At 38.5% G+C, this 24,135-nt stretch overlaps 1 protein-coding gene across 5 annotated transcripts in view; it reads right to left on the reverse strand.

Moving 5' to 3' along the window:
* The window catches only part of FHIT (fragile histidine triad diadenosine triphosphatase), a 506,430-nt gene that overhangs the window by 111,647 nt on the left and 370,648 nt on the right, over nt 1–24,135 (reverse strand). For 4 of the 5 annotated variants that reach the window (XM_052678998.1, XM_052678995.1, XM_052678997.1 and 1 more), the window contains 2 exons: nt 18,718–18,863; nt 18,010–18,039 (listed from right to left, as the gene is read on the reverse strand). The exons of the other annotated variant lie outside the window; for it this stretch is intronic. In XM_052678998.1, coding sequence (XP_052534958.1) covers nt 18,010–18,039; nt 18,718–18,863 — 176 coding nt within the window. The remainder of the gene's footprint in view (nt 1–18,009; nt 18,040–18,717; nt 18,864–24,135) is intronic. 5 annotated transcript variants of the gene reach the window in all.

The raw sequence follows: 24,135 nt of genomic DNA on the forward strand, positions 1-24,135 counted from the left end.
CACTGTATGTTTTCATTGCTTAGTAATTACAGGAATGTAGAATCAATTAAGAGAAAATAATGAAAGAGAATATATAATTTCCATAAATAAAAAAGAGCCACTTTCTTTAGAAATATTATATGAGCAAATGAAGGAAATCAGCTTTAATTTCACAGATGGCAATCCATTTGAAGACACTGCTCACCACTAAGCCATACTCTCTAATTAGAGAATTTTGTCTCTGTGAACCTTTATTTATTACTGCATCATGATCCTTCCTGCCTAATCTGCTATGAAGGGGCTAATTAATAATAACCCACACTAACCAATGCAGACAGACTAAAGGGAAAAGAGAATTAGATATACATTATCTGAAAATAATGTTCACTCTCTGAAAAACAACTAAAGGACTTTATTGACTCAACTTGTATAACAAATGACACTTAAGTAATTCATTGACAAGCCAGAACAATGGCAGGACTGAAAGCCTATTAAGTCGTTTTTCCAACAGACATCACACTGCACTGGGTGTAAATTTCTCATTAATTAATTAAGACTTAAATATTTAAGTGATTAATTTTTATGAAAAAATCATAAAATATAACAGTGCTTAGGATAAGAGATTGAGGTTACTCACATTTATTGACTGGGCTATACAAGAAATCCATTTAGAAAAAAGCTTCCAGTTGAGACTCAGAACACTCAAAGCATTCATTGCAAACACTGTGAAAACAAAGTGCTGATATTGCTCTTAGTTTTGGTGCATTTTCATTTTTCATCTGATGACTGCTTTTAGCAGACTTTGTTTAGGGAGGAATATTCCATTCAGCTTATACATGCACAGCATTTCCAAGTCCCATCACCCCAGACCTGTTTACCTAAGGATTTTGCTTAAAACAGTAGTGCACCTTGCCCAAATAACATACCTCTCTCCTCTGTTCCCTGCTGAGTTTCCAACTCAATCTGTAGACATACTCATGCCAGCCTTTCCCACCTAACCTCAACTCTTTGTCCCTCTTTAAGATGTCCTCAGCCTACACCATTCCCTGCTTCTTACTTCAGTACTGCCTGATTGCTGCAGGAGAGAGAGGTTCTCTCTTTAGCTTTTCTACTTCAGAGGAAACCACTCAGCTCATTCTGTCCCACTAGAAACTGGTGGCTTGCTTCTATCCTTCTTCTACATTCACGTCCCACTCTCACACGGGATCCATAGTCCCGTGAAAAGAAGCACCATGGAGGTGCATGATGCCTACACAGATAAAATTTCCTTTGAATCCACAGGAGATGCTCAGCTTTCAAAACCTGCCAGGTCACTATATTACCCACACTGACCTCTGTTTTACAGCACATTAGGCTTCTCCCAATTATCATTCCACTGAGATCTGCAGGTTTAGTCCAACCAGCTGACTTTGCAAGATCGAAGCTAACCTTTTCCATCCCATAGGAAGTAATAATAAGGAAAAGAAACCTAGAGGAAAATCAAAGGAAAATAATTTCCTGACATTCTAGCCTTAGCCGTTATCAACACATATTGCATTTCACTTCATCTTCTACACAACTCTTAGCATATTCAGCACCTCTGATGGAAATCAGTGTGGTAAGACGACAACAAACATACCCAGGGCTCTTCAGCCCTCTTGGCTGTATCATTTCTATTTATCTGTTGTCTGCATAAGTCCCTTTATTATAAACTCATTCTTGAGGCTAAACATTAATGAGAGATACTGAAAGCTCGAAGCTCAGATTTCTGCCAGCTCAATAGAATTTATAATCACTGCAAATGCTTTTCATATAAAAAGCTAATATTTTTAATCTTTTTTTCTTTCTTGAATTAAAAGCCTCTTTCATATTTGATGTATTAACTGTATTAGCATTTGTTCTCTACGGATATCAAATCTTGATTATAATTATTTGCATGTTAATGCTTATTAGTACATCCAACTGGATGTGAACAATAAATAGAAAAAAGTGTAAAGTGCAAAACACTTCATGTTGTATATTCCTAGAAAAGGATGGGAAGCTGTAATTGCCAGTGATTGCAGCCAAGCCTATAATAATCAGAGTGAAATCTAAGGTGAAAGTAATACAAAAACTGTAATTTAGTTCAACATAAGTTACAGGGCTAGATTAGTTTATTAAATTTGGGTAGAAAATAGAATAAATCTTGTTTCTTTACATTTCCTCAGGTACAGCTTTCTGAGTAACGTTAAGTGGTTACATAATGTCATCCCTATAGTCCTTTATTCACTTGATAAAATCCACCTGATCTGTGAAAAACACAAACGTGCCAATGCCGCAGGAGCTGGAGAGCACAAACATGGCTCCAATGAGAGCCAAGATCTGAGCTGGTGGGCACAGTGTGGGACCACATGAGCTGGGTCCCACAGGCCATACATTCCACTCCTTGTCCTGTTGATAGACCAGCACCAGTTCACCCACAACTGCTTTCAAGCCTGTATCACTGTGGTGACACTGAGGTTTTGGTGTTGCTGTTATTTTATTTGTTTTCGATTGGTGTAAACAGCTGGCAAGCACAGAAGAATCATGCTTAGTTTGCTCTTTGGGGTCTTTGCTTATCCCTGTCCCTTTCTCTCAGTTTTTCTACTCAAGGGCAACTATTTCCCTCCTGCCACAAATCACTGCAGAGTTTCCTCTCCTCCTTCAAGGCCAGAAGCTTCCCACCCTTCTGCACACTGCACTGAACAGTGAAATCATTGGTTCTTTGGGACAAAACCTCAGATGAGAGGCTGCCTCTGGATCCCCCAGCTTTCTGAGGAGCTGCCAGCACTGGGGAACAGACCAGCCTGGGTCTGCACCACACTGATGCACCACCAGCTGCTTTTGATTGCTCTACATGGGAAGGGGTAATCTCTGCTTGGGATAACAAGGCTATCCCCTACCAAGCAACTGAACAAGAACTGCAACAAGACACTGAACAATCACTTGAATGGCCACCAGTAGGATCTCAATTCTGATTCTAGGGCACTTGAAAATCTCTTAGCACAGTCCTACTGCAAATATAGCACTTCAGTCTGATGTTGGACTTCACCTCAATACAATCCTGGCCTGAAGGCAGGAATATGAGCCAAGCAAGGCACACTAACACCTACATTGTGACAAGATAATCTCTTCTTTTTTGTAAAAACTGAGTTTAATTGCAGTTTCATTCATGATAATGACCTACATAATTTTCAATAATTGGATACAATTTATCTTTTCTTAATGAAAAAAGGAAATTAGCAAAAGGATAGGATACTGGAAAATTCTTCATCTGAAACCTCTTCATTAATTATTAGGATGTCTAAACACCATTTTTAGAACTATACTTACAGAAAAAGAATCCAGCTTTCATATATTCTTTATTCTTCTGTAGTCTATACTGTAATACTATGCTTAAAACATAGCCCCTGCTTCCAGGAGTTACCCATTTTATTTGGATACCATTAGCCCCACTTCTGAAGTGACTAATAACTCACATATACTTTTTAAAACATAGTGTGACCACCAGTACAAATGCAAATGTATACTGTCAACTGATTAAATTAAATTACTTAGGACTTCCTGACATTCCTCTGCGTCACTTGATTCTTTCCATTTTTTTCAGTGGGCTTTGTACCAACTTCAGCATTCAAAAGTCCTTATTTTTCAAGTAATTAATTATTATAATTGGCATCATGTACCTTATCACTAGCTCTGATATCAGCATTCAATACATGAAACAAAACAAACTGGACTTTGAATAGATCGGTATATCTGCTATAATCTTGCAGATGACAATGATTAATAAAACTCAGTATAAAACACTGTATTTACCAAGTCATATTTTACATTTGTTGACTTACTAAATCACTTCGACATATCTCCAGTTTATGTACTATTACTGAAGAATAACTACACAACAGATGGCAGTGTGTTTGCATTACAATTTTTTTCATCAGGTCATTCTACAAGGTGGTTAACAGATTGATATATATTATTAAGCAGTAGGACTTTTTTGGTAATATGGAGCAGATAATCAGCACCAACAAATTAACTTCTACACTGGCAAGGAGACACATATCATTGGAGACAATGCTTTTAACAGCAAAACTGTACTGTCAAGGACTAAGATTGGACTAGAGCCCATACATAAAAATAGAGTCTTCTACATAGAATAATTTTCTGAAGAGAAACTTCAGACTTCTGAATCTCCCAAAAATATTAAAAGATTTACTATTAAATAAAATTGGAATTAATTTGGTACATAATTAAATGACTACAGCAGTACCTATTGCACTTTTCCACCACGAGTGGAAAAATTACTATCTCACATCAACTAAAAATAATAACTTGCAAAAGTTGCAAGTAATGAAAATTATTGCAAAGGAAAGCCATGCTCCTCTGAGACACATGCTAGCTATTTCTTCCTTTCTTTTTCTGAAAGAAAGCAAAAACAACAAAAAAGCAAATCCAAAACAAACCTCAGAATCCTTGATTCCTAGAACAGAGATGAAGATATTTGAATGGAATGTTACATTTCCACCCTGCTGCACTGCAGACTGAATCAAACTTTTCAGTCTAGTGGGAATTGCTTTGGTTCTCTTGCTTCAACCAACACTCTGCAAAGCTACGCAATGCGTCAGTACTGATTAATAAATCAGAACAGTATAAACCTGAGTTAAGACCAAATGACCAGAGAAAGGAGGTAGAAAAAGACAATATGCAATACCTGCCTTCCTCTCCCAGTGCCAACCCATGCCCTAGACAAGACATTTGCTTTTCTGGGATCTATAAAAACAAGGCATTATATCAGAGGGAAGTACAGTTGTTACTTGTAGCTGATACTGTAAGCAGTCCTTTCTGTTTTGTCTGGTTGGTAAGAATTGATGTGTGACATTTCAATTGATTTTCAGACAAAGAGAAAGCTAATATTAAAGACACTCTGTCAATGTCTTGAAAAGAAACAATAACGAAAGAGTTAACAAAATACTGTGATTGTGTGTTCTCCCTAGGAACAATAGGAAGACAATGTTCTGATTAAATAGAGCATTTTTTAAAAAGAACATCTCTTTTGGCATCCTATTACAATATAAGACTGCCATTGGGGAGGGCAGAGAACAGCTGTTTTCAATGAGAAATTCTAGCTTGTCTCTGTGGGTTAGTATTTCTATTTGTGATGTACCCTGCCTACTGTCAGACCACTAATTTTTGGTAACGCAGGCTCTGTCTTTGAGGCACAAAAAGGGTGAAGTGGTGCAATAATTTGGAGGTTGAAAATTCACTGCTTGATGTCTCCCATAGTAAATTTGACCCTGGAATATTAAGGGGTGTTAAATAAATTGGACAAAGAGGTGTTTGGGGAGTAGAAGTGCCAGACATGCTGCCATGAATGAGCAATTAGATGTTCGCGAACCAGCTTATCACAAATTACATGCCTACAATATCTATTACTGTAATGACCTTGAGAGTTGACTCATATTCTCCCTTAACCTAATGAGCATGCTGAGTATAATCAATTACGTCTGCAATTAAAATTATAATTTGTCTAACAAACTCTTCTTTGCTTTCAGACATTTTTAACAAAGCTTGTTATATACTGGTAAGAGATAAATATTAATTTTCTGCTGGGTTCTCATTTTTTTCACTTACTCTGTGGCTAATATATTAAATCACATTACCTCTCACTTTTTTTTTTTTTTTTTTTTTTTAAATATTTTCAGCAAAATTTAGTTAAGTTTCAGTCTTGAACATCATGGGATAATTACAACATTTAACAGCAATTTATCATTTTCCAATAGGGTTTGCAGCGTTTCTTTGCCTGCCTATTGAAATTTTGTTTGCATATTCCACTCAAGAATAACTGCAAACACTCTGCCTTTCACTTCTATACACACAGACATGCACTTCTCCTGTTCTACTGGAGTGACCAGAAGGTGTTCTGCTCAACAGAGCTGACATCTGCTTGCCAGCCTAGTCTTGCTGAGGTCAAATCAACCCAACAAAAGCTAAACACAGCCCAAAATTGAGGAACAGGATATCATTCATTGCAATCTGCTGCTTAATTATAGCGTCAACCTGGCACACAACCTTTTTTCTTATGTATTCACATGTTCAACAAGCGGTCCAAAATGTTAGTATGGAAATTCAACATATTAACCATCAGAAAATGGAAAGAACTGGAAGAGGTGTTTTAAAAATACCTGCCCATACTTTGTGCAAGGAACGAGCAAAGAAAACTCAGTTCTCAGGAAAGGAAAACCCCAGCAAATTTGATGCACGACTATTTTAAAACCATTGAAATGATGAATTCCTTTTTGAGTTGAGAGAACTTTCAGTGAAGCCACATCTCTCTTAAGTGGGCACTGCTTGTGTAGGTAGACTTGGCACGTCCTGTAACCCAGCTAGCAATCTGTCTACCAGCTTCAATCAGCTGCCAGGCAAACCCAGCAAACACAAACAAAACACAGCCCCAACCGCTAATGAACGTGATGCCACTGCTCATTTTGCAAGCTGCTGTTAATTAGAGAGCCAAGCAGGAAGGCAGTGCCTGAGGCCCAGCTGCCATCCAGGTATTGCTGCAGCATAGCACTGTGCTGAGGAATTGCACCCAAGGAATCTTCTCGCCTGGGACAGCAGTGTTTTGGCACATGGCATTTTTTACGCAGAAGAGAATTTGGGAATAAGGGAAAGACTCATTTCCTTCTCCCACAATCTGCTCTTAGAACTCCCAAATATGTGAAAGTATGTCAAACTGAAGAGCATTATTTGCTTATTTTCCTTCTGCAGCACACCTTCTTCCGAGGACCTTCCTATGTTTATTATTCTTAACGCTTTCCAAGAAGTATTGATGGCTACCTCAGAAATGAGGTATGACAAAGCTATAGAATAAATAAAATTTCTGATAGAAATGAGTTTGGTTTCCTCCAACATTTGGATCTTTTTCACATGCTACACCTGGATTGGGGCCTGACTGCAGTGGGACATGGCTGGGAGCACAGAAATGAGGGAGAAAAGGTACTTCAGCTGCAGCAATAGACACGAGTCACTCTTCCCAATCTGGTACAGATAATTAATAAACTATCCTGCATTTCGTATTTATTTTTGTCCAAAAAATCTAACCAAGGTGTTGGGTGTTGTTTTTTTTTTAAACTACTCCATATTTACACTAAACAAGATCACACAGCAAATTAAATCATAAATCCGTGTAACTAGTCCCCACTTCTGCCCCTTTGCACCAAGCATAGCTTTGCTCTCCTGAGCACCTCATTCAAGTCTAAGAGCTTCAAAACTAGTTAAGAATTTAATCATTTAATAACATGCATGAAACAAGTAATTGTGTGGGGGAAAATTTATTATTTAATTAGGCTCTGGTGGTAATCAATAGTAATCTATTAATTCATTAATTTGCAAAGCCTTTGCTTTTATGTATGTCCACAAATTCTGTTGAACAGATTTATCTGTTTTTTTAATTTATGAACTTTCCACCTTTGCTATGCAACAAGAAGTGCTCAAACTGTATATATTAAGCAGAGCAAATAACAGCGCAGCAGGAATGCATGTATGCCCTATAGAACTGAGTGCAGGATAAGATTTAATACTGAAAACAAGGAAAAGAAATAAAACAACAGGGCCTATTCTCCCCAAGATGTATGCATAACTCTCATTAATGTTAATGAACGATTCTAAAATGTATGTGCACTGAGGGGGAGTTTATTAGAACCTAATAAATTCAGGGATTTTCCTTTATTTTATTCAGTTTTTGTTTTACTTGATAGTTACTACAGCAATGAACTTTTTTAGGTGAAATAGAAAATACTTAAAAAATAAAAACACTACATCAAAATTTGCTTCGTAGGTTGCTTTCTTAAAATGCTGCTTTGCATAAATATGATTAATAATTTTAGATTCAAATTATAAATTACATGAAATGAAAATAATTGCTTACAGAAATAGGGTAAAAAATGTACGGAAATGGCAAAAGCTCCATTGATTCAGCACATGTATTTTCACAAGTGAACTAAATCATTTGTATCAGAGAATCTCACCTTCAACACCAAGGTTATCCTGTTTATCTGGAACTTGGAGAATTGAACATGTGATATGGACTCTCAGAATTGTAGAGGTTGGAAAGGACCTCTGGAGATCACCAAGTCCACCCTTCCCTCCATTATTCTAAACTCATCCAGACTGGCTTCACCAAAAGATCCAACTGAAATAATGTTTTAGGTTGTGTTCAAAGTTAATTTACAGATATGAAGCATCTATTGTATACAGTCTGAATGGATCCATTCTTTAATCTGGGCAGAAAGCCTGCCTCCTAATGGTAATTTCTCTCCAGAAGACCTGAGGCAGGCTTGGAGGCTGAGTGGGAAAACACAACAGCCTTCACAGTCTAACTGCCTATTCTGCACCTTCTCAATGGAAAACTAATACAGCTCATTCATGGATCAGAAGAATTAAAAATAAATAAATAAATAATTAAGAGAGAGAGAGAGACAGTGCTATGTTTGGGTATTATCGTTCTTTTGAATACTAAAAACTAGACTTGAAATTAGACAGACAAATTCAACATTCATGAAATCAAGTAGAGAAATTCACCATTTCAGATTGCAGCATCTCTAACAGCAAGATCAAGACAATGATTCACACAAGCACCTTCCATCTGATCTAGTTTATTTTCTTCCAGCTTCTCACAAAAAGAATTTGGATCAGTGATGTCAGGCAAACAACTTCATTTTACGTTGTCTAAGGCAGCAATGGAGGAGGTAACTCACAAAAAGCATAAATGAAAATGAAAAGAAAATGGTTTGATTCTTCAGAGGTAATAAGCTAGAAGATTACCAAAGGAGAAACCATTTTTTTCTCCTTCAAAAGACCTGAGCAATTTGGCAAATGCAAGATGCCTTTCTAATACTCAGCCTTTAGTACTAGGTAAAAACATCCTTGTCTCTAGCAGTACAGCCTGGCTCTGCGCTACTGGGCAGGATTTGTTTACAGGAGATGTGAAGCACACATCTCACCTAGCCCTGGTACAGCATATGGGTATGGCTAGAAATGGATTTGTGGTGGGACCCAGTGGTAAAAGAAAAAGCCTCAGGATCAATTTTACTCACATGGCTAATTATTATAAAGTTCATTTTCCTCTCTGAAAGCAGTCTATCTTCGAAGAAGGTAACTGTTAAAGCAGGGAATCTAAGCTTCTCTCCTCATACTTTACTTGTTCAATTTTCTGCAGAAGGGAAAAGGGCATGGTGCACTCAATTGCTTAAAAAGAAAGCACTGTGGTGCAAACAGCAGAGCATTGCTTGATAGCTGTCATCAAAACAGTAAACAACGTAGAAAATACAACAGGGAATTGCAGACCTCTGAGAACCACAACTAATCCAGGTACTGCCATGTAGAGTCATCACATAAGCAACATAGGATAAGCTGCACGTTTTCACTCCCATCACTATGAGAAAGTGAAAGGAAAAGGCAAAAAAAAAAAAAGGGCACCACATGAGGTGCCCTTACATCCATTCTTATTTAACCTCAGAACATGTTATTCCAGCAATATCTCCACAACCAGCCAGCTTGGGCTTTTTCTACCTCTAATCAAATGAGGAGGGGCCATTTGATAAAGCTCCTAGAGGCTGGTTTTTAAAGGTATAGTTCATATTTTTCCAAACTTCAACTTGGCTTTACAGAGCAAGTAGTGACCCTGCCTATGAGAGGTCTTGTCAGAGTGCACAGAAGCAGCATTCAGGAAGCATGAGAGGAATGAGGCTTGAGAGAGGGGGTTTGCTTTCTTTTTGCTGAATGCTCTGGGCTAATCCAGCCTGGCTTGCAGCAAGCATGATACAAGAACTGCTGAAGTGTCCAGAATACTTTATGTTATTTTTATTTAAACAGTAAAAATATTACATACCCTTCACCTTCTCATACTGTCTGGAGCTTATCGAGCAAGTTATGTTCTATTATTTTAACCCTGATTTTCCATTTCTAAATCATTTTTAGCAGAGGCTTTTCTTTTTCTAAAATAAAGTCCTCCATGGGCTAACATGGTACTGCCAGAACAGATGAAAATGCATGCCCTGCATCAGATGTGCTTACATCTCAGATGTGCTTAGATTTTCAATAGGTTCCAGGGCAGTGTAACCACCTACTCTTTGATGTGATAAAAGCTTTCTAGGAATAGAGTTAGGAAAGATCTCAATTCCTGTGCTACCACATGCAAAAACATTACATGTGCTCCCCCTATTTACTTGAAATTGTTAAGCAACAAACTCATTCAAGCTGTGCAGGCTCTCTAGGGGGCTGCAGAAAGTGTTAGGTAGACAGCTTGTTCTTTTTTAGAAGAGGAGGAGACTTTAAGGGGAAACTGATCCAGCTTAATATTTTCTTCATTCTTGCACTGGCAAGGCAGCCTGAGTTCTAATAAATTTCAGCCCTCTTCTAGCTGAAATTGGGTCATTAACATGAGAGAAGTAACTATTCTCCCCTCCCCTGAGAGACTCAGATGTCACAGCATCAGCCACAAAAAGGAGGCACCAAAGTTTAACACAGATCAGTAAAGTGAAAACACTTTGGGGGTAAAAACACCCAGTAAACTCAACCACTCAAAGTGGCTAAGTGCCTACTTACAGAAGGCATGCAATGGAAAGAAGAAAAGCTTTCTATTTCACTCATGACCTCCTAGCAGGCCTTCTGAATCTGTGGTAAGCACACAAATATTTTTAAGTGGGTCTTAGGAGAATATAACAGCAGTCCCTGTTAGGTTAGAATGCAAACACAAAGGAAGCTGGAGCCTGAGAAGCTGTGGGTGCCCATTCCTGGAAGTGCTCAAGGCCATGGATGGGGCCCTGGGCAGCCAGAGCTGGTGGATGGCAGCCAGCCCACAGGGTTGGAGCTGGGTGGGCTTTAAGATCCCTTCCAACTCAAGTTAGTCTATGATTCTATGTGCAAAATCATGAAGTCAGAGCACTGGGACACAGTACTGTGTTATAAATCATTACATTAATTTTTAGAAAGAGTTATTCAGAAACCTAATAAACTGAAATAAACCTTGCAACACTTTCTCAATAAACAATTTTCACCTAATACAAAACAAGGAACAGCATCAAGTTGTATGTCTGAATCAAATAGGAGTGCTTTAACAGGTAAGATGTTGCACATTTGTTGGAGAGCTACATTCTTGCAGAATGCAATGATTTGTAACGAAAAAAATATGAAAAGGAAACAAGAAAGCAGCAAGCTTTCCCCCCTTGTTAAACAAAGAGGTTTATAAGATACCAGCTTAATATAGAGCAGAAGCGTTATTAAGATGGAGCCTGGAAAGAAAATCATACACTAACCACACAAAAATTAATCAGACATCCTTGACTATGCTATTAATAATCGTAGACCTCTTGCATTGTCTGGGATTTCAAGAGGTTTTCCATTTGCAGCACAATAGGATGTTTGTAGGACCTGTACTCAAGAGTGGCAGTTGATTGATTGTACATTCTCTGGGACAGAGAATGATTTAAATGCAAAACATATTGCTGTAACATGAGAACAAAGAAGTGAAAGACACTTCCTAATTAAAACATAGGATTTTTGATCCTAATCTCAGTCATTGCAGGGGCAAATGAAAAGCAGCATCTATCACAATTCACAAATTATCTCAACATTCCTCTCCACCTTGTGTTTGTTTTTCTTTTTGTCGGCAGAAAATGCCAATTCAGTAAAACAGAAAGCACTTGCAAAAAAGATTTTCTTTCTATGAACAAAATACTTTGATGTTTTCAAAATATCCTCTTAAAACACTTGCAGAGGAAAACTTCCCCACCTTTCAGCCAGAAATACTTTCTCATTTGAATTGTAACTCTGTTTATTGGGGGGGGGGGAGAAAAAAAGATTGAAGATCTTTCAAACTCTCAAATAAACCCTTCTGAATTATTTGTTCAAAATTCTTCTCACACAAAAATTGTGAATACATGAACACACTCCAGGAAGAAAAAAACAACAACAACAAACAAGAAGGTATATTAAAAGCATCTGTGTTAAAGCAGCCACAGGCTCTCATGGGAATAAAGGCGGAAGGGCAGAGCATAAAGAACCCTGGCAGGATTTAACCTTCACTTGCAGGAACCCACCGGGTTGCTTGGGCAGAACGAGGCAGTGTCCAAACACAAACAGGGCACACATTCCCTGCAGCTTAGCTCTCACTTGTTGTCCTTCGGGAAAACAGAGAAGCCAGCAGGCAGCACTCTGCAGGTCTGCAGCAGAAGGCAGTCATGCCCAGCAAGGGATGAGCAAGATGCTGGCTGTAGCCAACTGAGCTGCATGACTTTTAATATCTAAGAGTACATTAAGGCAAATTAAGCAAACATTCGAGCCCACTTACTTCCTTATTATAGTTCAATTTAGACAGTGTCAATAACTCTGACTAGCTCTGGGGGTATTTTTGGAATTAAACTACCCGAAGAGAATATTCATCTAAGAAATCCATATGGTAAGAAAAGAAGGAAGAATTGCTACCATAGCATAGTACAGTCTTACTTTGTTACCATTCTTTAAGCTAGATCTTTCAAAAATTCTCTTGCTTTCCACATTTATAGCCTTACTTTTAAAATCCCATGTAGGTAGGTTTTTTAAAAATTATCTGTTTACTTATAATTACTCTAGTCCACACAGATATTCTGTCTTCCTACAGACAGAGAACGGTACTACTTTTCAAGTTACGTCGTGACATTCACTACTGGAAATTCAAAATCATTCAGATTCTGAGTGGTGAATTTAGCATTAATTCACTACTAAAGAGAATTTTTCCACAACTTCTGTCCCCATCCCTTCAGGGAACTTCACCACCTCGTATTTCTAGCTCAGACTTCATTACCCAGGTCTTCATTTCCATTTATCAGCGCCTTGGAGCCTTTGATACTCTCAGTCAGGATGGTGTCACGTCCATCAATCACTGGGCTGTTTCCACATTCCCAGTTTTCTTTCATCTCTTTCAACCTCCAAAAAACCTCAGCAACTGCACATGGGTGTTACTGAGCTCTTTGTACCTGTTGTAGTTTCCACAGAAATAAATAGGAGGCATTACTTTCAGAGCAATCTATGTGTGTATTAAAGGCAGATTTAAAGGTACATCTGGAACCAGTGCCTTTTGGGGCTGTGAACACAAAAAACAAAAAGCAGTATGATGTATGTAATGAACACAAGTGAGGTCCTGATATATATTTAAAAAAATAATTTAAAAAAAAGACATTAGGGCTGCATCTGTTAGTTGTGTCATAGAAAACACAGTCCTGGCTAAAGGACTGTAAGGAACATTAGAAAAACACAAGGCTGATTTTGAATAGATTTTTGAAGGAGAGAGCAAGCATTATTATTTGGAGTGAGTAGGAAACAAAAGCTAATAAAGGGCTTTAAGTGGTGGTTGGCATGAGTCAAACAATCTAGATGCCCTAGCTGCTTTCCAGCCGCTGTTAAGGGCCACTACAGTCCTAGTTTTGCAAACAATCAGCATTAACATCCTACAAACTTCACTCTAACCTAAATACAGTACCATAATAGAAAGAAAATGTTTATCTGAAAACAGATATACAGCCTTAGAACTACTGAATTTGCTGCAATGCTACACACGCTCCCACCAAATATTAGTGTGGTTCTCAAAGCACTTTCAAGAGATTGCTGTACTGCATCAGACCATTTCTGGGTATCCCACAAGCTTTCACAAAAATCATGGTTCTTAAGAGTAAAGCAAACAAGACCATTTGCTCATGTTTCAGTGCAGAATGTTTTCCTAAAGCTTGCTCTTTCTTCCATGTGTTTTCTACTTGAAATTTTACATTCATTTAGAGGTAAGACATTTTTGCATTTCTCAAATGCCAGTATTTTTTTTTTTCCCTGTTATTTTAAGGGAGAAAAAGGTAGCCTCCAATACTCCACTGAACAGAAGCTCACATCTGCCAGCCTGCAGGGAAAGCAGGCTGAGGCATCAGGAGTACCGCAGTTGGTGAATTTAAACCTTCTGATGCAATCAGGCTGCAATGTGATCTGATTACATTTAACGACTCAGACCTGAAGTCCAGTACTCCACATTCAGGGACAAGTAGACAAATAGTACAGAAGAGCTCCTGTGGGCTTAAATAAACCCTACGCTCCACAGTTCTGGTGAAGATTTCTAAGGAATGAAAGCCAGGTGGATTGATTTAACACAGCATTAAAAAACATCTGGGAAAGAAAAACATGCACATCAAAAAATAATGGTTAGGCAATCTTCTCAGTGTAAAATAATTAGTGGAATGTGCAACACACAAAAATTTACGCACATATTCCTACACTGCCACCATCAGCCTCAATTTCTCATTTCTTTAGGTGAACTTGTAATTGGCAAACAGGCCATGGATAATAGTGGAGGTGCTGAGCTGACAGAGACTTTGACACAGCTGCAAAATAGAGTGTGTGTTCATATGTGTTAGCACAATGGATACTTGCTGTGCAATATTATCTTGTCTCTACAGATAAATTAGTTGCATCATGCTCCTGCCAGCTTGATTTGTTTAGCCTTTACAGAGCACAGAGTGTACAGAATTTCTTGTGATTGAATCTCACATAAAAGGTAAACCTGAGAGTTTATTCTGCGCTACGCTATACATCCACCAAGGCAGCTAGAGCATTTGCTGACTTGATGTTGGAAAGAAGGCTATAAAATACACCAGGGAAAATCTTGAAACGTCACTCACTTGACATAGCAATAAGAGCTCTGCATTAAGATGCAGAGCTGATTTCCCTGATCCATGAAATTGCCTGGATATTTAAGGCATTCTCAGACAGAACCAGTGTGAAACTCATCCTCCACTCCTGGCAGAAGGACACTGTAGGTTTTGCATTCACTAAGAAAGACAGAGCTCGAAATTGCAGATGTAGATATTCTTTAAGATAGGACTTCCATACAATTTCCTCCTTTTCTTAAGTCAGAAGAAAATAAGAATTCAGAAAGCATTTAATGCTGGAAGATGGTTATGCTTGCTGACCCAAGAGATACTCAGATTCTCTGTTGCGTATTGGTACAAGAACTTCTTACAATAAAGCACCAAGTGTGCACGTCTGTGAGCACCTTCGGAGAGCCATCTGTCCCTGCCATGAATAGGTGATGGGGTTAGACTGTGTGCAACCCTTGGGCAGCTGTGGAAAAGATCACAAAACAATACTTCGTATTTCTTTATAGTCTGAAACCTGCAATATGATTCCTTAGCAAATGTATTCTTTCCAATTGCAAAAGCCTGAGAAAAGAGCCATCTACACTTCCAAAGTAACGGTGAGCTGAAGATCGGCAATAGCGTTTATTCCAAAGACAAACACACAGATCTCATTAACGGGAGAATTTGGAAGGTCCATGAGCTTTCCTGAAATACCATTCTGCAGGCTCTGATATCTTAAATTCAAAGGCAGATGGTATCTACAAAGAAAGGATCACAACAATTGCAGAGCTACCTGTTAGAAGATGAACAGGTTCCATTTAGATAACTAGTAATGTTTCAGTACAGGCACCACTGAAGTATCTGACATTGCAGTATGTCTGTCTGGAAGCTGCACACACCAGCAGGTTTCACACTATCACAGCGAAGATCTAACACTGGCAAACAATATCTTACCGTTGATTCTATCCAAAAATCACACTGAAAAGTAATCTCCTTTAAACCTGGTGCATAGACATATAATTTCAGCCGTCTCCATAGCAAAGAAAGACCTGAGATGTACTCAAACTGAGGTCCAACCATACCTCCTTGATGAAAAAGAATTTCTTAATCTTTTTCAGATAAACTTTCTCAGTCAGCTTTTGTTTTCTGCTGAGCTGATAGCTCATTCCATTTTGTAGTGGAGTTTTGCAACTATCAGCTTAACAGCTAGTACTCTTTTTATTTCCTGTAATTCAATTCCTGAGGAACACATGCAGCAGCCCACATTTATACAGGTATATGGAATTATACAAAACACAAATAGAATAGACTCCTGAAGCCATCTGGTATGTGCCTCCATTCAAAGCTAGATCAGCTATACCTAATTAGTTCCTGACACATGCTTGCCTACCCTATTGAAACAGAGCTCCACAAACTCCCTTGGATACTTATTCTGATGCTCTGCTATTCTTACTATTAGAATGTTTTTCTAATATTAAGTCTGTTCCAGAAATTTTAATTACAAGTTCCCTTAGAGGAAAACAGGATAACAGTGAAGAAAAAAACACATTCATAAACACATGGCCCACTGAATTCAGAGTTCATAAATTACTCATAGATCATATAGGTGCTTTTTCAAACTTCTTGATTCAAAGGAATTTAAGCAGAACCAGCTATTTATGTACCCTCCCTATTGTTCACTTTATAGAAGATCTTGATCATAGTAATTTCTTCCCAATTCCAGTTTTGAAAGCTCTAAGTTCTCTGAAGAAAATAGTTGTTGGCAGTTTCAGATGATAAACATCCTAAAGTGATGATGATGTATTACAGTGTTGCCCAATGATGCAGAAAAGTAGAGAAAAGCAAACTGTTAACATCCAGTTTAGGAGCACACAGACTTTATTATGGAGTCTGGGGTACGCAGCTGTAAGTGGGTCATTTTCATCTCACTGCTCATTAAAAGTGTGAGATGGAAGTGCTAAGGGTGGGTATCATTTGCAGGGTACTGGACAGACTAATGGTCTTGAATACAACATGAATTGTATTGTCTTGAATTCAACATGAATACAGAATTATACAGAATCTCTTCCCCTTCTAAGACTTACAGAAACATCTGTTATTGTTCACAGTCACACAAGATGGGGATTTTTGCATCTGGTTGTGTTCATTCAGCAAATTTTCTCACATTTTAATATACTCATCCCCATAAACTCTTTTTTATGCAGGAAAAAATACTTGTCCAAGATAGTAAAAGAAATCCTGTGATCCATTTGCTAAGACATGTTGGTGTTTAATAATGAAATTTATTCAGGGAAGTATTTAAACCATGACATTTTCACCCATCAAAAAGCATTCCCAGTGAAACCCACCCAATACACTCTAAGCCATGACCTGAAGAATCTATTTTATTGCAGTACTGCAGTAAATTCTATTACACTCCTTTATCACTGCTCAGCTTTCCAAAGCGTGGGGATTTTCTAATTTCTTTTTTTCTCTCCCTATCACCTCCCTGCTAAATATTCAAAGCAGACAACAAAAAGGCACAGGAAAAATAAGGCCAATGCAGCAAATTGGAAAGAAGTGAAATGTTTCTATACACTATTTGGTTGTTAGAGTTATTTTAATCAACCCAAGCAGCTTCTTTGAGCCATCTAATCTGATTTTACAAAGTACTAAACCATAGCCATATTTGACTTTCCTTTGATTCCAAACGTAAAAAATAGCCTTTATCTAATGTTTAGGCGTACAATCTAACTACACATGCATTTGCAATAAGAGACAGTGAAACATGGCTGGAGAGCCATCTTGGATGTTATCTATGTTATTACTCAAGTAGAGAGTATAGTCATAAATCCTTTTCCCCTCCATCCCCCAACTTTTTTTTCAGAAGTACACTTAAAATCTGTTTTTAAGCTTCACTGGCTCCATTACATCTGAACTTCTGTAACAAGAATGTGATAAGAATATTTAGAGAGAGAGCACAGACAAAAGGTGTATTTTCATAACATGGTTTAGCTTAACTGTTCCTATAATTAGCTACAATTCATTAGGCAATAAAAAGACAAACAAAGAGATGATGAACGGAAGGGCAACATTTTCCTCCATAAAACAAAGAAAAAACTTGAAAAGATGCTACTTTTTATGGCTTTCCTTGTATAAATACACCCAGTAGTTTGGAAAAGATATTTTCATCGCTGAAAAATTTAGTCTAGAAAAAAAAACTTGTAAATATCTTCCTGTGCAGTTTCAATAAAAAGCATTTACAGCTATTGCACACTTGGGATCTTTTGAACTCAAGATAACATAATGGTACAGCAATGGTCTGCAGATGACTAGCTTTGATTTTGTATTAGTTCTTCTAATTGTCTCTTAATTTGTATTCTGCATAATAAGCACTCACCTTCACCGTTTGTCCAGCTTCAGGGCCATCCTGTAAGCAAAGGGAGAAGTCTCAGGTTAGACGAACTAACAAGGATCACACACAGGGATTCAGAAATATCAGTCATTAATCATTTACATCCAATTTCACTGCATGGTAATTTAGCATATTCTCCAGGGGACCCTTCCACCCAAAGTTTTCAGACTTGTGCCCTTCCACATCAGGCCACAGCAAATTGAGAAGCTGCATCTTGGACCACAAAAACCACAGTTGTTAATTTTCATGCTTTCAGATTGTATTTTTGAATAGCTAGCAATAGGTTTCTGATCCTCGTGAATATAAAATCAGATGCGTGAGAATTTAGTCAAAGCACGCTTTCTTAAAGTCTTATTCTGATAAAAAAAGGCTTGGTCCCTGAAATAGTTTTAAATAGAGTTCTTTTTTGGAGTACAAACCCAACACAAATCTGAATGGTCTGAATTGATAGCATATTTAGATGGCCACTTCTATCTACCTGCATATGAACAGGGGCAAGCAGGAGAGCAGGAATTCCCTTTTTCCATCCCAAGCGGTGGGTTACCTTCTCTACAAGGTCAATCCTCTAACATTACTGTGCTTCCCCTCTGCCCACTTCCTTTTGTTATTGTTGTGCATTTATTGCCCCCTAAAGTTTTGAACAGCCTTTTGTCATGGGCCTAGGGAAGAAGTTTGGAAGTTTGGTTCACAAACCTGAATTGTGATGGTGAGCGAGGTGGCACAGAAGTGTTTCTCCACTGCATTGCCAACCCTTTGAGCCGTACGAAATAAATCAGCCACCTCCTCAGGACACAGGTCACGGAAACGCTCCGCCGGCCGCAGAGGGCAAACGAGAACATCTGAAGGTGGAATTGTCAAGGCACACACACATATCTGAGTGACAAGTATCTCATCCCCCAGTTTGTAACATGTTTCTGATCACCTCTGAATTACACAGGCTCCTCCTGCTCTGAGGGTTACAGCAATTAAAAGACGTGGCTAAATACATATTCAATCATATGATGCTTGGCTCAGAAGTTTCCTCAAGCCCCTCCGATGACTGAAGCAAGGTTCATGTGCCACTATTAACACACCTAAAGGAAAGCAAAATTTTCACAAGCTCCAAGTTAGAATTTCGAGCTACACACAGAACTGTTGGAATGCAGCATCTTTGTATGTAACAGACATTCCTTTTTGTGTTTAAAAATGGGTGAAAGCCAAAGGATTTTAAGATGGGTTTGGGTTTGTGACCTGAGTCATTTAAAAATCTTGATCAAACACCTCTAAATTTTACTTATCTAAATGTGAGGAACTGACACTATGCTACAATAGCAAGGAATCTTCAGGAAAAATTTCTTCTCAGGAAGAGTAGGGAGGCAGTGGCACATATACTGCCCAGGGAGTGGTGGAGTCATCGATCCCAGAGACGCTCAAGAACTGTGGAGATGTGGCTCTGTGGGATGTTTGGCAGTGGGCATGATGGAGGTAGGTTGGGATTAAGGGCCTTCATGGTCTTTTCCAACCTAAATGATTTATGATTCTATAAGTGCTCACCTGTCATAAATACTATATGATGTTAGAAACACAGTAAGATATTTCAGACTTTTCCCTGTTAAGCACTCTGTTCACAACACTGCAAATACTTTGATTTCATCCTACCTTGGTAACAGTGCTTCATGATACAGTGAAATGAAACTATAAAGTAAACAACAAAAAGCACAGATGCTATTCACAACCCCCTGCCTTGCTGCGTTCACAGAAATTAATAATTGCTATGGTTCCTCACTTGAAAGTCTGTTTTGTAACATTATTAATAATGTCCAGAATTCTTTGCAGAGCTTCAGTTGTGTAAATCAGACAAGAAAGCACTTGGGACTCGCTTCTAATTTCTGTTCCCTGCAGACAGGAATTTTTTTCTGATTTACAGTTTGTGTTTGTATTGTGCTCTTACAATCACCTTTAATGGCAGTTGAATTCTCCTGACCAAAGGCAAGGAAAATTAACAACTTCTTGTTTTTTCAGTATTAAAACGAGTGCTCAAAGGACTATTGGAAGAAAATTAAGCTCCGTGCCATTGTATTACAGTAATATTTATTTTTACTGCATCTTAAAGCCTGCAGGTATTGAGGAACATTCGTCATGTTCCAAGAAATGCAACTAGGAGATGCTCTGTAGTTGTTCACACAGAGGTTACATTGATATGAGTTAAGATGCCTCAAGAACCTCAGGAGACATTTGAAACAAAAAATGACTAACGCATGCAAACAATGTTTTATTTCCAAAAACAGAGAAATATGTTTGCATTCATCAAGCTTCATATTATTGGAATCTCAATTAAAATTCTGACTGGAGGGGGAGAGCAGACATTTTCTGGTTGCAAAGAAGTAGGGGCAGGTTTTGATAATTTTTTAGAGTCCAGATGAGGACAGACAATCTTGCAATAGATATTTGCTTAACTGGGAGCAGATTTTTCCAGCAAGCTCCACAGCTAGCAGCTCTCTCTGCTCTCAACAGGAGAGGCCCGGCCTCAGCTGTGGACATTAATCTGCTTTGAGAACTTGGCCCTTCCTCACTCAGTACAACAGCAGCTATGCCACCACTACTCATTTCCTCTTTTTATAACTCACGACATTAAAATACTTTAAGGAAGGAGAAATGCATATTTAGCAAACATACGTAGAAATGAACCAATCTTGATTAGGGAAAGAAGTCTCATTTTGTGGATTTTTAGTGTTAGGAAGCTGTTTCTCCTGGTGAGCTACAGGGCATAATAGAGCTCCTGTAATTTATTTGTGCCTTCCCAGCACACTGTACAAAGCATCTTCACAAAGGATGCTATTGGCTGAACTCAGGGCCCAAGGGAAGAGCTGGAAACTTGCTTGGCAGACCTGATTTCCATAGCAGGAATAAAGGAATAGAAAAACTAATTAATTCTACTCATAAAAAGGAAATCCATGTCAACAGTAAAACAGGAAAAAGGACATTCGTTTAATCTGAGTTCATTTTTCAAAAGGAGAGAAGGGAAGCTTTTACCCTTAGGGCATCTGATACTTAAGTAAATAATTATCCTTCTTCTGCAGCACTGCTTTATTATCATGGGTCAACGAACCATTTATAAATGAAGAATTTCCCCTCACTTACCTCTAGCAAAACTGGTGCTTACATTAAGACAATTTCCTTTCCTCCTCCAGAATTCCTCACTCCCCCTCAGCCCTGCTCACGCCTCACCAGCAATTGTTTGTTCTCTACCTGGCTCAGGGCCACAGGTATGATTTTTTTGCATTAATCATAGTTTCTACAGCCATGTATTAACACTGGACTACTTGTCACTGTGATGCATTGTAAAAACCAAGGGCTAAACACCCTTGTGAGAGCTCACTCCCAAAGCATGCAGTAAAGAGAGCACGAGCCGTGTGAATTCTGCTGCTGACCAAGGCAAGACATCTGTTTTCTCTTCTTAATTCCATCACTAATCTGTTCTGTCATTTGTGCAAGTTGTCTATGTATCTCTCTCTCCTCCTCCACTCTTTATCTGCCTTATCTGCTCAGATAGCATTTGCCAGTTGGTGCGATGGATGTTTTCTTATGAGGCTCTCTGCTGACGTGGGGCCGCGTGATGCTCCTGCATTATCAAATGATGCTCCCATAAACCACGTCCTTCTGCAAAGAGGAGTTTCACTTCCTCCTTACATTACTAAGGCTCATTTACAACTCAAACTAGATTTAACCATATTTCTGTCTTTGAATGTGATAAATAATTCAAAGGCACAATCACACACTGGAGCATCGTTACTGAACTTTCCATCATTTCAAAATAATTCTACAAAGAATAATGATAGAAATTCTGAATCAGAGCTAAATTAACATGAGAATGTAATTAGGACAACATTCAAGTTATATTTAACTATGAATATATAAAAAGGCAAATGTTAGAATCATTTCATGGATTTGAGGTCATTAGGAAAACAACCATTCACTGCAACTTTGAGTCATAGATTTTAACTACAGTTTCCAGCACAGGGAGAGTTTATAACATTGTATCACGGTCAGATTTTAATCTAAATAAGCCTTCTATTCATCTCAAAAATTCTCCTGAATTTCAAATCAGATAAACTGTTCATTGCTTTCTGCAATTACCCTCTGCAAACACTGCTGTGAACTACTGAGATGCTTCAGGTGACTGTGTATTAATGATGCGAGTGAGAGCGAGTCCGTGCCTCCGTGTGCGTGCGATCAGTCCTCCAACAGCAGCAGCTGCTGCCATCCGAGATGCCTCAGGGCATCCAGCTGCTGCTGCAGAAGGACAGGAGCCTTCCCTATGCCCTGTGTCGCATCTGCTAGCCAGGGGGACGGCTGCGTTGGCTTAGGGCATTGAAAATGGCAGCAGGTGCCTGTGGTTGGGCAAAAGCCTCCATCTCTACAGAGCAGCCCAGCAGGATGAGGGGCTGATTCCTGGCAGACACTGAAGGCAGTGTTCTGCCTTTGGAGAGTTGGGACTTTATGTTTCCTTTCTCTAAAAACCATAATTAATAATTTCATGATTTCTCCATTCACTCTGAACTGCTACTGACTGATGAAGTTTCTATTTCTAAGCTTTAATGTGCACAGCTGTATTTCCTTCAAATTCTCTGAGTCAGTCATTAGAGTGTGTGCGATTTAATATGTCAACTTCTCCATCCTAAGGAATGGAAAACCTTTATACCTCATTATAATTTGTGCATGTTCTTCTCTCTAGATCTCTCAGGAGTCTCTCAGCAGCCTTACTTTCTTGTCCCAATACCTAAATATGCATACACAAAATCAATATGCACACCCTCTCACACACTAAAAGCTTCATTAATGATTTATTAAACAATTAGGAATGTCAGTATTTTCCATAAACTGGCAATAGACAGGGCTAAAGCTCCAGCTGTATTAGTGGAAGTGTGGAACCATGAAGTAGCAGTAAAACAACAGTGGGTCAGATGCACTACCCTCAAACCACTAACCTCAAATTGAGCTGAAACCCAAGGATGACCTGCAACCTCAACAAAACAGCTTGTCCTTACATACCAGGCACAGCAGCCCACTCCCCACATAACCTTGAGGAGATTGTTCAATGCACTAAAGCCTGAAAACCTCCTCCATAATTCAAATTAACAGCCTTTGCCTTTCTCCCAGTGTTTGTACAATTAAGATGGTAACCTGCTCAGAAAAGCTCAGACTCAAGGCAAAGAAAGCACAGTTCAACAAGTCTCTACACACCAGCAGAGCCAGGATGATGAAACATGTCAGCTCTCAGCACTCAACATCAAGGTTGCACACATTTCTGTAAATCTCTTTCACTATTTCATCGACTTCTTAGACCACAGTAACTGGAGCCCTTGGAGACTGGCATTCACAAGGATTTACTGCAATGGTACCTGGCCGGACACAGCCAAAACTATGCTCAGTTTTGCCAAGCACAATTTCCCCATCCACTTCTATGCATTTAAGGATGCATTTGCATAGGAGACAATGGGTCTCTAATGAAAAGCAATCATTTGCTAACCACACAATGACTGAGTTGATCACACAGAAAACGCTTCAGATTCTAGAAGAAATGTAGAACACATGGCCCATTTTAAAACACATCCCCATTTTAAAGGCACTTTTCCTTTTCCTAGTAGACAGATTGGAGACCAAAACTCAAAGGCACAGTAGTCATTTCCATTGGCTCTATCTGAATAACAACTTTGAAGTCCAAATTACTGCAATTCTGTATCTAGGGTCTAATCCAGACTCCATACTCCCTTTAGTGGGATTCTGATCACCCCCAGAAAGACCCCTATGATAAATTTTCACACACTACTATGCAGTTATTCTGTAGTTTTGAATCTTTGGGAAGGAGGTCTTTGACCTGGCGGGTAAAAAAGAAAAAAGAGCAAAACAAATAAAACAAAACAAAACAAACAAATAAACAACAAAACACCAAAAAGGAAAACATAAGAGACTTAAACATCTTTTATGTAAGAAGCTTTAGAACTAAAAAGCTTTTTCCTGGATGTTTCCATTCCGCTATATAGAAAACGTATTTTTAATTTAGACTTCTGTTTTCTGACTTCAATTTTCAAACAGAACAATTCAAAGCAGGTACAGACATTCTAAGAATAG

This window comes from Tympanuchus pallidicinctus, unplaced genomic scaffold (genome assembly GCF_026119805.1).
Source record: "Tympanuchus pallidicinctus isolate F22 unplaced genomic scaffold, pur_lepc_1.0 scaffold17, whole genome shotgun sequence".
Classification (NCBI taxonomy): Eukaryota; Metazoa; Chordata; class Aves; order Galliformes; family Phasianidae; genus Tympanuchus; species Tympanuchus pallidicinctus.